Below are 14,380 nucleotides of genomic sequence, written 5' to 3'. Positions count from 1 at the left end.
TTTTTTTAAAGTGAAACCTCACTCCAGCAGTAGAAAGTTAGACTTCGCCCTGGGAATAATGGCACTAACCAAAAGAACAAGTACTTGAGAGGCTGTTGGGAAATTGGAATTCTTACACCATGGTTACGAGACTGCAGAAGTGTTCTGGCCACTATGAAAAGCAGTATGGTCTTCCTTCAAAGTCTAGAAGTAGAAATACTCTGCCAGCCAGCAATACGACTTCCAAGTATATGAGTATAAGACCAAAGTATTGCTACTAAATCTTACAAACTTGCATTAAACAAAAATACCAAATGTGAAGCTATTGTTTCTTGATGTGTCCTCCCTCTGGGTCTATGCATTTCGAAAGACAGTGTTTCCATCTCTCTAACCCTTCCTTGAAGAATTCTGTACTCTTTTACTTATCCCCATCAAAACTGTAGTTTGGCATACACCAGGGACTCGAATCATGTTGCCTGGAAATGTTCTTTTAGTTCTGGAAACCAATAAATTCTGAAGGGGAAGATCAGGGCAGTCAGGTGGACGAGATAAAGTTTCCCAATGCCATTTTTATAGGGCAGTGCCTGCCACCCTTGAAGAATGAGCAGGCGCATTGTCATTGTCTTCATGGAAAAGAATGCCTTGGCACAGACTGCCTGGCCTTTTCTCACTGTTGTAGTTTTCAATTTTCTTAAAACTTCTTAATAAGTCCTTGTGATTGCTTTGTGTCTTGAGACAATCTAAGATTGCCCCTTTAGAAATTCCAGAAAATGGTCACCACAACCTTCTGAGCTGACTTCTCTGACTTGAAGTTCACCAGTGCCAAAGATCCCTTGACAGCCGCTATTTTGATTGGACCTTCTTTCCAACACGCCTTAATGAGACTGACACAGATTCCTGAAAGAATTTGTCTACAGCTATCCAGATCGCAGAACATGTTCAAACATGTCTTGTTTGGTGTAAACTCATGCATGTGTGAACTGGAACCCTGATAGCAATCCTTTTCACTTGCCCGTATGTAGTCTGGAGAAATGAGCGCTGTGATACAAATGGACATGCACACACCGCAGCATTGTTTACAGTCGCAGATGGGTCTACCAGTGGATAATTATACGAGATGGCATCAAAAAGTTTGTGGCAAAATCCCATTACTTTGCTTTTTTTTTTCAAAATCTTTTCGAAGCCCCCTCGTACATGCAACGGAGCACTGCCCAACAATGAAGAATAGTAATGAATCTGTGACACGTCTCACAATGTGGATGCATCTGGGGGGCATGATAGTGGGTGAAGTAAGTCACATAGTGGGTGAAGTAAGTCACTAACAAAAGGACTAATGGTGTGTGATACTACAAAAGATGAAGAACAGATTTACACCAGGAAACATTCTTTGGTGGTAACCAGGGATGAGAGCAGAATAGCCAGCTAGGTAGTGGACGTGTTCATTCTGATGAAGGGAAAGACAGTACACTCTGTGGGTAGAGTCAGTATAGCTTGACCGTGATAAAGGAAGGCACTCAGGGGTGCAAGAATAACGGACAATTACAATATATTCTTTTAGCATATATAATCTTGCAACAGTACAAAAACCAATTCTTACTGCCATCTCACTGATACTGACTCATAGCGGCCCTATAGGGAGAACTAGCCCTGTTCACGCGTTCAGGACTAGCTCTTTACAGGAGCAGAAAGCTCTTTTTCCCATGGGATAGCTGGGGATTTTCAACTGCTGCTCTTGGAGTCGGTTGCCCAGATCATAACCACTATGCTATCAGGGCTCCTCTACAACAATAGTAATAAGCAATTTATGAATGGATGCAAAGGTATAGATGTGGGAGTGCATGTAAAAGTACGCCCACTTGCATATATAGGTATGGTTGAGGATATTTCTACATACGTGTTTATAAGTGCTCCATGAATCTCCATATGTATAATAGAGCAGCACATAGGGACTATAGTTATAGAAACTTCATGGGCAAAACCAAATCTGGAATTGAGTTATGGGGATTGAAGTCTGAGGACTATAATTTTAGAGACTTCTAGGTCAATTTGCATAACAGTTTATAAGAATAATGTTCTGTATCTTAGTTTCTTCCTAATAGCTTGTGAGTGGCCATCTAAGGTAGTTATTGGTCTTTTCCTGCCCAGAGCAGAAAGGAGAGTGAAGAAAACCAAAAACTCCTCAAGGAAGTAGTTAGTTCCAAAGACTAAATGCACATATGCAACACAGGCTTCTCTCGCCGGAGACCAGAACTAGATGGTGTCCAGCTACCATGACCAGCTGCTGACACCAAGGTCACAGCATGTTAGAATGAGAATGTAGAGCAGAATTCTGTTTATAAGGAAGAGCAGTCTTAGTGATCTGATAGAAACTACAGGGACCCCCCCAGACTGAATCATTTGGACCCCAAGCCACTCCTGGTGGCCACTTCTCAACCACATAATAGACTGGCCTATAAAACATTAACACCTGTGAGCAATTTGGACCTTAGAACAATCAATTGTATGAGAGCAAGAGGGCGATGGCTGCCCAGAAGTAAAGATGAGAAGGCAGTGAGAGTCGTGGAAACCTGAGGAATAAACATGGGGAACCCAGGGTGGGAATAAGAGCACGCTGAGGACTCGGAACAAGGACGCAGCCAGTGTCACGAGACAATTTGTGTATGAATATTGCTGTTTATGAACTAATTTGCTATTAGTTTACCAAGAACTAAAAGGTTTTTGTTTGTTTCTTAGGCAGTGGGAGTGTGTCCATTATCAAGAAGACTAAATGAATCATTTAACTATAGGGATTATTTTATTTTGCATTGTACTTTGTTTTATCAAGTTCCAGGTTTGTTCAGGTGTTACTAGCAGATTCAGCAAGCATTTACTATTGTATTTTGCTTTTAAAGTGTGGTGGCTATGTTAATTGGAAACCTATTGTTTTCACTGAATAGAATGCAGGCTTGTGCATCCACTTAACTTAAAAGGTGTTTCCATATGCTCATATGAAATGAAGCTTTTTTGTTTTATTCTTTCCCCCAGAGACAGAATACAGTGTGCTTTAGAGGATGAAAATATGTTTGCAGTAACTGTAAGTTTATTTTTAAATTTTCTTTAGTCACCAAATAAAACTAAAACCAAACCCACTGTCATGAATTGATTCCTACCCAGAGCAATGCTACAGGGCAAAATATAGCTGCTCCATAGGATTTGTGAGGCTGTAGATCCTTATGGACACAGACTGCCTCATCTTTGTCCCACAGGGCATCTAGTGGACTTGAACTGCTGACATCTCGGTTAGCAGCCAATTTTTAACCCATTGTGCTTCCAGGGCTCATTTTCCTGTAGTGGTGATTAAAAATCATAGGGAATTTCTTTCAGTGATAATGTTTAACTTTTCATCTAAAGTCCCATCATTGAAAAAGTTTTTAAAGTAAGATATAATCCCATAAAATAAATTAAGTATGGACTTACAAATTAAAGGTAAAAGTCTTATTCCTGTTACTGTGATAACCAGTTGGTATGTATCCTATGAGATTTTTCTGTGCACTTTTATATGCACACACACAGGTACTTTGCCTTTTTAATTTATTGTATTATTGCATTTTTATGAGGGAGCTCAAAAAAGTTTCTGGAAAAATTCCATTATATTTTCATTCTTTTTTTTTTCAACTTTGAAGCCTCCTTTTAGATTACACTGAATTCCTTTTCACATTCATTAATATTTCTTTGTGTTTTTTCCCCATTTCATTCATATTGATTTATACTCTTTTTTTTTTTCATCGTATACCAGAGGACTAATGTGCTGCTGTTTTTTCAGACATTCTGCTGGGCACATGTAGATTTTTCCAGCATATTTGCTGTAGCAATTAGTGTAGTAACATTCTTCCTCATACTTTTTTTTCAGGGAAAGTTTACGTAGCAAACTTGCTTCCCACTTATTTAATAGTTACTATCACTGTAGACTGTCCAGTGATGTTGGTGACATTTTTCACAGTGCGTTGGAGTTCCCGCTCATTCCTGTGTGGGTGGTTGTTCCCTGTCCTCTGGTCCTCCTGCCTCTTTACCCTCTATCTGGGCTTAGAGCCCCTGCGCTCCATCCTCTTCATCCTTGGTTATTGCTAGACGACTGTACCAGCTTTATTCTGATGGGTATTGTCGCATCATACAGTTTTTGCCAGCTTGGATGGTACATGCTTCATTTCTTTAATATGCATATTGTTGACCATTTATGAGGTGGAGAATTTTTCATTCTAATCCATTTATATTTCTTAAATGGATCATCTATTCATATGTCTTACTTTTCTATTGTTTCTTATTTCCTGGTGCACATGTTAAAGATATTAGCCATTAACTGTGTTTAAGAGGGAATCTGTCAAGCAGGCGTTTTCATTTTCATCTGATCACAGCTGTAATCGCTTTTTGTTTACTATGATGGGCGTCAGCTGTCTGAGATTCCTAGTAAGCTGTGTGGTTTTCTGCATCTAACTGTCGAGAGAACCAAAGAAGAAAAAGCTTGGCGTTTAGTAAACTTCCTTAATTGCAAAAGAGGGGCTTTGGGGCGGCTACAGGGCAATTGAGTTTAGAGTATTCTGCTTAAGATCATGTGCTTTTTTAAACATGCTCTTGAGGAGACCTCTCTAGTGGAGGGGAAGCCTCCTCAAAGGGAAGCTCTTTGACCCTACAAAGACTGTCTCTCCAAAGGGCATTAGTCACTGCTCACGTTGCAAGTACCTCCTGGGAAAAAAAGAATAATAAAGAGCATCAAAGTCTATTTTACTGACAAATTAAAATACAAAATATTCTCTCTTTAAACTTGTAAAATTTGTAAGCAAGTGAAATAATGGTTTTCTGAAGCTGAAGGTGCTCACACAGAGCCTGGCTTTATTGCTTAAAATACAAAAAAAATGCCCTGCAGCTGTTAGATGGGAACAGAACTGCAGCGATGAGATGAGACAGATGCTTGTACGGGGGTCAAAATTCTAGAACAGTACACATATGCTTGATACAATTGATGTATAGATTGTTATAAGAGCTGTAAGAGCCCTCGATAAAATGATCTAATATATATATATTCTGAATCTACAACAGATGCCCTTTGCTAGTTTTACAGGGCTGATTTCACTTCGCACTCTCCTGAGGCATAGACCTTTCACACAGTTCTTCTTCACCCTGCTCACTTGCGTACACTTCAGAATGAGTGTGAGGACGCCAACCATGCTCTTCCCACTCACTGGCAGGAAGGAAACGTGGCCGATGTTCAGCTGTAGCCAATTGTTTTGATGACGTCACACATGTTGATGTAATCTGGGACAAGCAGTGGGCTTGTCCTCATCCAGGGCAGGAAGCAGCTGCTTGTCCTTGTATCTTTCTTCCATCATGATTTTGGTAGGGTGCTGTTGTTCTTGGATGAGTCGGCCACCCTTTGCTGCTCCCCATTTTGCTTAAAGTGCAGCACTTCTGGAAGGTCTTCTTCAGCAACATGTGACGGGACAGTGGTGTCAGGAGGCAGGTCCCCTCGGACAGCCAAACACCAGGAACTTCTAACTCCATTTTCTCTTGAAGCCCCCTCATATTTAGTTACTTTCATCAAGAAATACTTTTATATTCAAAAAATAAAATGTCATCAAACCCCCAAAGGACAGCTGGTCGCTGTTGTTAGGTACCTTTGAGTTGGTTCCAACCCACAACAATCCTATGTACAACAGAAGGACAGCCTCACAGAATGCATCATCCTCACAGTGTTCTTATGTTTGAGCCGATTGTGGCAGCCACTGTCAACCCCTCTTCCTGAGGGTCTTCACTGCCCCCACACTTTGCAAAGCAGGACATCCTTCTCCGGGGGCTGCTCTCCTCATGGCATGTTCAAAGTACGTGTGATGAAGTGTTGCCATCCTTGCCTCTGAGTAACATTCTGGATGTACTTCTTCAAAGGCAGGTCTGTTTGATCTTTTGGCAGTTCGTGCTACTTTCAATATTTTTTGCCAACACCATAGTTCAAATGCATCAATTTTTAAAAATCTTCCTTATTTAGTGTTCAATTTTCACATGCATATGAGACAATTGAAAATACTATGGCTCGTGTCAGGCACACCTTAGACCTCAAATGAACATCCTTGCTTTTCAAATTAACATCCTTGCAGATTTTACATCTGATATTAATAGTTTTATAAGTATATTTTACTAAGATTTCAAAGAATAAGTCCTATTGTTATAATCAGCACAGAAAAAAATAAGAGGCTTTGAACTTGTTCTGAAGAGTTGACTTAATTCAAAACACCAAAATCTAAATGAGGATAACACACAATCTCACACATTTAGTAAAACTCAAATAAAATACTAGCTAATGAAATTTTAGTAGTATAATTAGAAAAACCTACCTGAGTTTATCCCACCGATATTCAGTATTAGAAATCTCGTATTTAGTAAATCAAAGGCACACAACATTTGACTACATCTAATACCTATTCCAACATCTTACAAGAAGAAAAAAAATTCTTAAAGCACAGGAAGTAAAACATCAAATGTAAAGATGAAAAAGAGCACCATTCTTATCAAAATTTAGCAACAAGAATGACTGCTATCACTGACATACTTCGACACTGCATGGGTGCTCCAAGTAAAGGCAACCAGGCAGGTACAAGAAATGCCGGGTGCACAGACTGGCAAGGATTAAGGAGAATTTGCAGATGATGATTGGCTGCAAAGAAAAGCCTGCAGAATCAAAGGAAACCTGTTGGAGTCATGAGTTCAGGAAGTCAACTCAGTAAAATAGATAATCCACCAATAGGATTCACATAGGACTTTACAGAGAAGACAAGATCTATGTAAAATACGAAAGACGTGAGGAAGTGGAGAACTATGCCATGTTCACTAACAGAAAGACTTGCTTTAGAAGTTTGTCAATTATATACAAATTAACTGACAGAAAGACTTGCTATAGAAAAGTTTGTCAATTATACACAAATTAACTGACAAATTCAATATAATTTCAATAAATACCCAATAAGATTTTTTTTTAAAAAATGGTTAAGTTCATCCAAGGGAAAAAAAAATATGAGAATAGTAAATAATACCAAAATAGTAAAAATACCAAAAATTTGAGTTATCTTAGTAAAATTGTGTAGTACTGGCTTTAAATGAATGAGCCAATAAAACAAAAGACCCACACACAAATGTGATTTAGTGTAGGATTGCATTATAATTTGGTGAAAGATGGCCCCTTCTGATATAAGGTGTTGGAATAAATGAATACCTATTTGATGAAAGTTGAATCTCTTCATGACTTCATACACCCATTCCAGATAAACTCACAAACTCTTGAGCCATACATAATGTTTAACAAAACACTAATAAAGTCATCTCTATACCTAACAGGATAAGGCTAAAAAGCACACAATTCAATATGTGCCCCTCCTCCTAGTGACTGTGTGTGCATTTCCGGGGCTGTAGATCTTTACCGGAACAGACAGCTTCACCTTTCTCCTGAGGTTTGAACCACCAGTCTCTTGGTTACCAGCCCAGTGCCTGTACTCAACTAATAAAATTAGTGAATTGATAGATTTAACCCCTGCTTACACTTGATCAGATTATATCACTTTTTTTAATATACTGCTTAGTCAAATTTGCTAACATTTCCATTGCCTGAGCACAGACTAGTAACTTGAAATTTGCCCTGAAGTACCCAGAAAAGGAGAAGATGCTGCAAACTCCACGATGGTAATAAGTTTTATTAAGGAGTTAATAAAAGCAACCCAGGTAGCAGCAGGGCCGAACTTGAGTCGCTGCCCCGTCAGATGACCGCTCTAAGCGCGGTCACATAAACTGCGCACAGGGAAGTGAGCCAGCAGCTTACAAGAGCACAGGCACTGCGGCCTCGCAAGCTGCTCCCCTCTGTGTGTTCAGTGGTCCTGGAAGTCCATCTCAGTTGCTCTGGTTACTCTGCAGCTTTATCGCCTTTCAACTGTGGAGAGAAGGAACGTTTCTTTAGTACATAATGTGACTGTAGTCAGTCCTTTGTTTCATGTCTCCTTTGAAACAATATATTTGGGAAAGTTAAAGTTGTAAGCTTAGTCAAATCTTACATGAATCTTAGTCATTAAGTAATGTGACTGTATCCAGTCCTTTGTTTTATGTCTCCTTTGAAACAATATATTTGGGAAAGTTAAAGTTGTAAGCTTAGTCAAATCTTACATGAATCTTAGTCAATCTGTATACGAATATTTTCAGAGATGAATATCAGATTTGTCATGTGGTAAAATGTTCATGTATGGGTGACTAAAGTATACTTTCTTTAGATTCTCTCTTGGAATATCATCTTTTTAAAAATAACTTTTTCCCCCAAATAGGCTCTTAATGCCAGTGAAAAGGCAGTTGTGGAAGCTTTATTTCAGAGAGATTCACTTGTTCGACAAAGTCAGGTATGACTCTAATTTGGGGGGTTTATTTTTTTATAAAGCTTGGAAACAAAGTTAATGGCATAACAGCTAAAGTTTTTTTATTTTTAATTAGCATTTTCTTAATTTTTACACTTGATCTTAGCCAAAAGGCCGAGAAGCGCATTTTCTTAATTTTTAATTAGGCTTTTTTAGCAGTTACATAAAAGGAATTAGGAACCTTGTTCTGAGATTTTAAAATAACCATAATATTTCTTGGCATAACCTCTCAAAAACTATGCCAATTCTAACAAAAGTCCATTTTCTTGCTGTGATATTTGTTTATTTTAAAAAGTTAAGATAGTGATTAGAAAATGGACAGTATTCTGAAATCAGAAACTTTGTTTTTCTTTCCTAGCTGGTGGTAGATTGGTTAGAGAGCATTGCCAAAGATGAGATTGGAGATTTTTCTGATAATATTGAATATTATGCAAAATCAGTTTATTGGTAAGTCACTACACTTTGTTCTTGCAGTTTTAATATTGGTTTGTTCATTCATCATTCAACAGATACTTAGTTTGTACTGTTTCCAGGTACTGTTCAGCTGGTGAGCAAATTGGATAAAGGCCTTACTTTTGAGGGCTTTATAATGTTTTAAGAGTTAGCAAATAGGTATTTCCTGTCAGAGTACAAGAACTTTTGGGGGGGGGGTAGAAAAATGGCAGTGAACAAGACTAAAGAGACTAAGCAGAGAGAGAAGGCCTGCTGAGGAAGTAAGAGGAAGATATTCTTGAGAAACCAGAGGCAGGCCATGCAAAACTCCGGGGACCAGTGTTCTGGGCAGTAGCAGACACTGCAACTATCTGAGAAGGGGAAGCATTGGTGTCTGGAGGCCAGGGTTAGGGGACTGTTCTAGGAGAGCCAAGGAAAGGATTTTGAGTTTTAGTCTAAGTAAAATTATAATTTGATCATCAAGGAAACACATATGCTATGTATGTAGTAATTCTGTTGTGTTGTTTTGTTTTTTAAAAAGAAGGTGCTTCCTCCCCACCCCAACAGCTTTAAATAACCCTTAAGTTGTTCTAGGACCTTAAAGCCTGGACGCACCCTTCAAATAATTCAAACGCACTGCCATCGAGTTGATCCTAACTCAGGAATGATTTATTTCCAGACTGGAAAAAGTTCACATCACCATTGCATTCAGTAACATTGTATACGTACAGAGCCTGTGCAGCAAATCTAACTTTTCTCTGCTTAACTCGGAAATTAATGGTCGGTGGTTGTTAAAAATTAAATCTTGAGTAGTTATATTTTTGAGTAAAAGAGAATTTTTTACTTTCAGAAAAAAATCTCCTTAAAACTAAAGTTTCCCTCTATAGTAGGGGTTTTGCAAAATTTTTGTTGGTTCTTCACTTTTTTTTTTTAACTGATCAATAACAGACTAGGGACCCCGAAATAGACTTGCACTTTTATGGTCATTTGGCTTCTCACATGGCACTGAAGCGATCCAGTGGGGAAAGGAGTGTGTTCACCAAAGCGTGCTGAGAAACAATACTTGGATGCAAAAAGATTAGCTTTAATCCCTCCACATCATATGCAAAATTGTTTTGTTTACTTTTTTCTCAGATGTTTCTAGTCAACTGACCATTACATTTCCAAGTTCTGAAATGGCCCCCAGACCATGGGAAGACATTTGTGTAGGTTCCTGCTTGATTCGGGGCCAAGCAAAAATTAATTCAAGTCAGATTATCATCTAAATTTTAAAAGCTAGCATCACAAAGCTTTTAGGAGAAAGCATACAATGTCTTTGTTCCTTGGGGTGTATATTTCTTATGTAATAAAATACAATTACTAGGAAAGAAAAGTTGATTTGACTTCATCACAATTTACTCATTAAAAGACACCAGTAGGAAAACGAGTGAAGGGAAGCCAGAGACTGGAAGTAATTGCTCACACAACACTTGTCTGACAAATTACTTGTATCTGGGATTCCACAAGACCTACAATTCAGTACTAAAAAGATAGCCCAGTAAAAAGGGCTATGCAAATGCAAGGACAGAGGTTGGTAATGCTTAATAAGGATGTGGAATGTAGATAAATGACTAATAAGGACAGGAAAAAATACTCAACATTATTTGTCATCTGGTTGATGATTGCCACTTAAAACCACAATGGTAGCACTATACACCCACCAGAATAGCTAAAATTAAAAGGACCAACAACACCAAATGTCGTCAGGGTTGCAGGTAGCACTCTCGGATAGCGTCGGTAGAGGGGGATGTCAAATGGGATAAACACTTTGGGAAAAGGTCTGCTAGTTTCATATAAAACTAATCTTATACCTTAAACTATTTTCCAGAAGATTCACTCCCACATATTTAACCAAGACAAGTGAAACTATATGCTTATGAAAAGGACTTACACAAGAATATTCACATACAACTTTATTTTAGTAGCCAAAAACTAGACACAGTAGGTGAATGGAAATATATTTATGTGATAGTCTGCTGTTTAACAATAAAAATAAATGAGTTACTGCTATATGCCAACAAAATTAATTATCTTAAAATTTTTGTTGTGACTGAAAGAAATCATTTACAAAAGAGTATATACTTTGAATGATTCTACTTGTGGGAAATACTGGAACAATCAGCAATCTGAACAGTGGTTGCCTCTTGTATGGTAGACATGGGGATTTCTGAGGATGAATATAAAGGAATTTTCTGAGATAATGCTAATGCTGTGCCTTGGTGGAGATTTGAATTAAACGGGAATATGCATTTGTCAAACTGTACATTTCAGATTTGTACATTTTACTATGTATGAACCTCTAAAATTATTTCATATGAATTTTATATCGGAAAATTAAGCTTTAATGGCATGGTCCTGTGCCATCTTCACATGCAGCCACTGTGTCAGTCTATCTGGTTGAGGGCCTTCCTCTTCCTCGCTGCCCATCCACTTTACCAAACATGATGTCCTTCGGGGACTGGTCTCTCCTGACAATATGTCCAAAATATGTGAAACAGACGCCATCCTTGGCTCTAAGGAGCACTCTGGCCTTACTTCTTCCAGTACAGACCAGTTTGTCCTTTTAGCAGCCCATGGTGCTTGAAATATGCTTCTCCAGCACCACAACTCAAATGCAAGGAGGTTAGAATCACTCTTGTAATGAAACCAGAACAAGCCTGTTGCTGTCGAGTTGAGCAATCTGGAGAACTTAGAATTGTCCTATGGTGTTTCCGAGGCTGTATGTCTTCTGGGGAGCCGACTGCTGCATCTTTCTCCCTGAGAGCGGCTAGCAGCCAAGCACCATCATAATAAAATGCTAATCGTAGGATCTATGCGGTGGCTATAAAAGTCTTTTAACTTTGCTCTCTTGTTTGAAACTTTATAATAAAATGTTGAGGAGAAACTGCAATTAAGGTTAGAAAAGCTAACATTAAAATTCCTTTCTATATTGAGGAAGTTTTTTTAAGTTTGTGTTTTCTTTTAGGGAAAATACTTTGCATACTTTGAAACAGAGGCAGCTAGCTTCTTATATAGGAAATGCCCGCCCACTTGTCACTGAATTGGTAAGTGTTCTTGGAAATGGGAAATGTCTTCAAAGTTGGATGATTTAAAAAACAACTATTGCATTTACATACTAGATCATCATTTTTGCATTCCACAATTGAACAGCTTTTCAACCCTCCTTGACCTTTTCCCTCCCATTTCCCTCTGTTAGGATCTCATCTCCCCCTTCACCCAAGCGAAGGCCTCTGTACCCTCTAGCCTATTCCTTCCCCTCTGACCCTGGAAACCACCTGTTTCTTATGGTATGAAAACCTTTGTGATTGACTGGCTTCATTCCGTATGAAGCCCTACCAATTCGTGCCGGTCAAGAAGTGGTTCATCTTTTCCCGTCATTCTTTGTTTCTTCGTATGCACCAAAGTTCACTGTTATCCATTCTTCCACCGGATGGGCATTGAGGTGGTTTCCATCTTCTTGCTGCTATGAGTAGTTCTGTGATGATCGTGGGTGTGCATTCATTTGTTTGGACTGTGTTCCTTATTTCTGTAGGGCATATACCACGTAGTAGATGTGGCATTTATTATCCCAATTGCTGGAGGAAGCCATATCTCTTTCCACCGTGGTTACGCTGACGTACAGTCCCACCAGCAGTGTGAGACCGCCAGTCTCTCAACACCCCCCCAGCACTTGTTTTCTGCTTTGCTGAACTTTGCTATCGATGTTAGGGTGAGATGGTATCTCATTACTAGTGATTTTTTTCCTTTTAATTATTAAGTATGAGAACTGTTCTTTTCTTGAATCCCTGTTTTGTGCAAATATTCCCAAAGGATTGCACAAAAATTAACTCTAAAACTACTGTACTGCATTTGAATTTAGTGGAATTTATTTGAACCTAAATGTGTTAATGTTACCTTATGAATTAAAGAAGTTTGGAAAATGTACCTGATTTACCAGCATTAAAAACAAGTTAATTTTGGCATTATAGCAGGTTTTGAGCCCTTTGAAAGCTCTTTATGTAGAAAGCAGGAAAAAAGTAAAGCTGTATGATAACTTGAAATTGGATATAATCTAGAATATGTTATAGGAATAACAATTTAATGAATTTTAGAAGAATGAAAGTTGTACAGAAATAGAGACAGCTGTGTGATAAATGGGGCATGTAAAAGAAATATTTATAATGGAACCTGGAGAGAAATAATGCAATTGAAGAATTGATAAAATTCCTTTTGGAAGCAAAAGTGATTTTTTAACGAAATTGTTTGAAAACTACTAGAAGAGAATGAGATAAACCAACTAAATTGCCCTTTAGGAAGCAACAGCTGAAAGTCATTTACTGTTAACATCTGGAAAGTGGTATTTCCTTTTGTCAGAAATAAACTATCTTCCAATATTAAATGATTAAAAATAAGAGTCATTTATTTGATAACTTTTTTAATTCAGTGTCTGCAAAATATATGTGAAAGTAGCCAAGTGACCTCTTCAGCAGTCCCTTTTTGGAATTGACGTTCTTGTTATTGTGTGCTCAGTAAAATTTGAAACAATTACTTCCTTATGTCACATTAAATGGTTTCTCATTTGTAGTTCCTCACAGAGATCACATATGCTATTTGCCAGTAAATTTGCTGAGGTATTTATGAATAGTACATAATTCCAGATGTTTAAAACCACATTTCCCCCCTATTTATGAAGGTAGAAATAACTTTTAGTTTTGTCTGCAAAATCTTTTTTTTTTCCTTTCCTGGTTTTTTCCCCCCAACAGTTTTATTGGCAAGTAATTTACATATCATATAATTCAATCGTTCAATCATATCACAGAGAATTGTACAGTCACCCCCACATCAATTTTAGAGCATTCTCCCCCCAGGTTAAATTGCCTTTAAGATGATTTATGTAATAACTATCAGTTCTAGTGCTCCCTCCCCTTCCTGTCTTCATTGTTACTCCCCAAATCCCTTTCCTCTCCCTATCTCCCCGCCCCACCCCTCTATTCCCTATATCTGCTCGTATCTGTTATTATAATTATACATCCACTCTTAATGCATCACACCTGGGAAACCCAACAGAAAACAATTACAAACAAAATTGCACTGAGGTGGAAAAGGTGAAAATTTAATAGTATACAGACAAAAATACTAATAATGCGTAAGAAGGAAAAGAGCCCCAACAATAATCAATAAGCCAGCGAAGAAATCTCTGTCACAGAACCAGTAAGAGATCCAGAAATAACTTAATTTGCGAAAGGTGGGAAAACAGGGGGGTGGAGGCAAACAATTTCATAAATTTTCAAAAAAATGCTTATCTGTATTTTTTATTGGACATTGATGTAGTTGATGGGGCATTAATCTACGGGTCTAGCTCTGCCATGTTTGTTTGTTTGTTGCCTTTGGCATTTTTTTTTTCATTGAAAGATTATTTTATTGGGGGCTCTTACAGCTTTTATAACAATCCATACATCAATTGTATCAAGCATATTTGTACATATGTTGCCATCATTATTTTCTGAACATTTACTTTCTATTGAGTCCTTGGT

At 38.1% G+C, this 14,380-nt stretch overlaps 1 protein-coding gene across 1 annotated transcript in view; it reads left to right on the top strand.

The window, feature by feature from the left end:
• Positions 1-14,380, top strand: part of NUP107 (nucleoporin 107) — a 51,391-nt gene that overhangs the window by 17,340 nt on the left and 19,671 nt on the right. The window contains exons 6-9 of the mRNA XM_045288899.1: positions 3,004-3,052; positions 8,310-8,381; positions 8,755-8,843; positions 11,833-11,911. Of these exons, the coding sequence (XP_045144834.1) occupies positions 3,004-3,052; positions 8,310-8,381; positions 8,755-8,843; positions 11,833-11,911 (289 nt within the window). The remainder of the gene's footprint in view (positions 1-3,003; positions 3,053-8,309; positions 8,382-8,754; positions 8,844-11,832; positions 11,912-14,380) is intronic.

This window comes from Echinops telfairi, unplaced genomic scaffold (genome assembly GCF_000313985.2).
Source record: "Echinops telfairi isolate 266 unplaced genomic scaffold, ASM31398v2 ScPeMD7_2;HRSCAF=8, whole genome shotgun sequence".
In the NCBI taxonomy this organism is placed as follows: Eukaryota; Metazoa; Chordata; class Mammalia; order Afrosoricida; family Tenrecidae; genus Echinops; species Echinops telfairi.
Note: the sequence above shows the minus strand (reverse complement) of the source record. Positions and strands in the feature narration are given on the sequence as shown.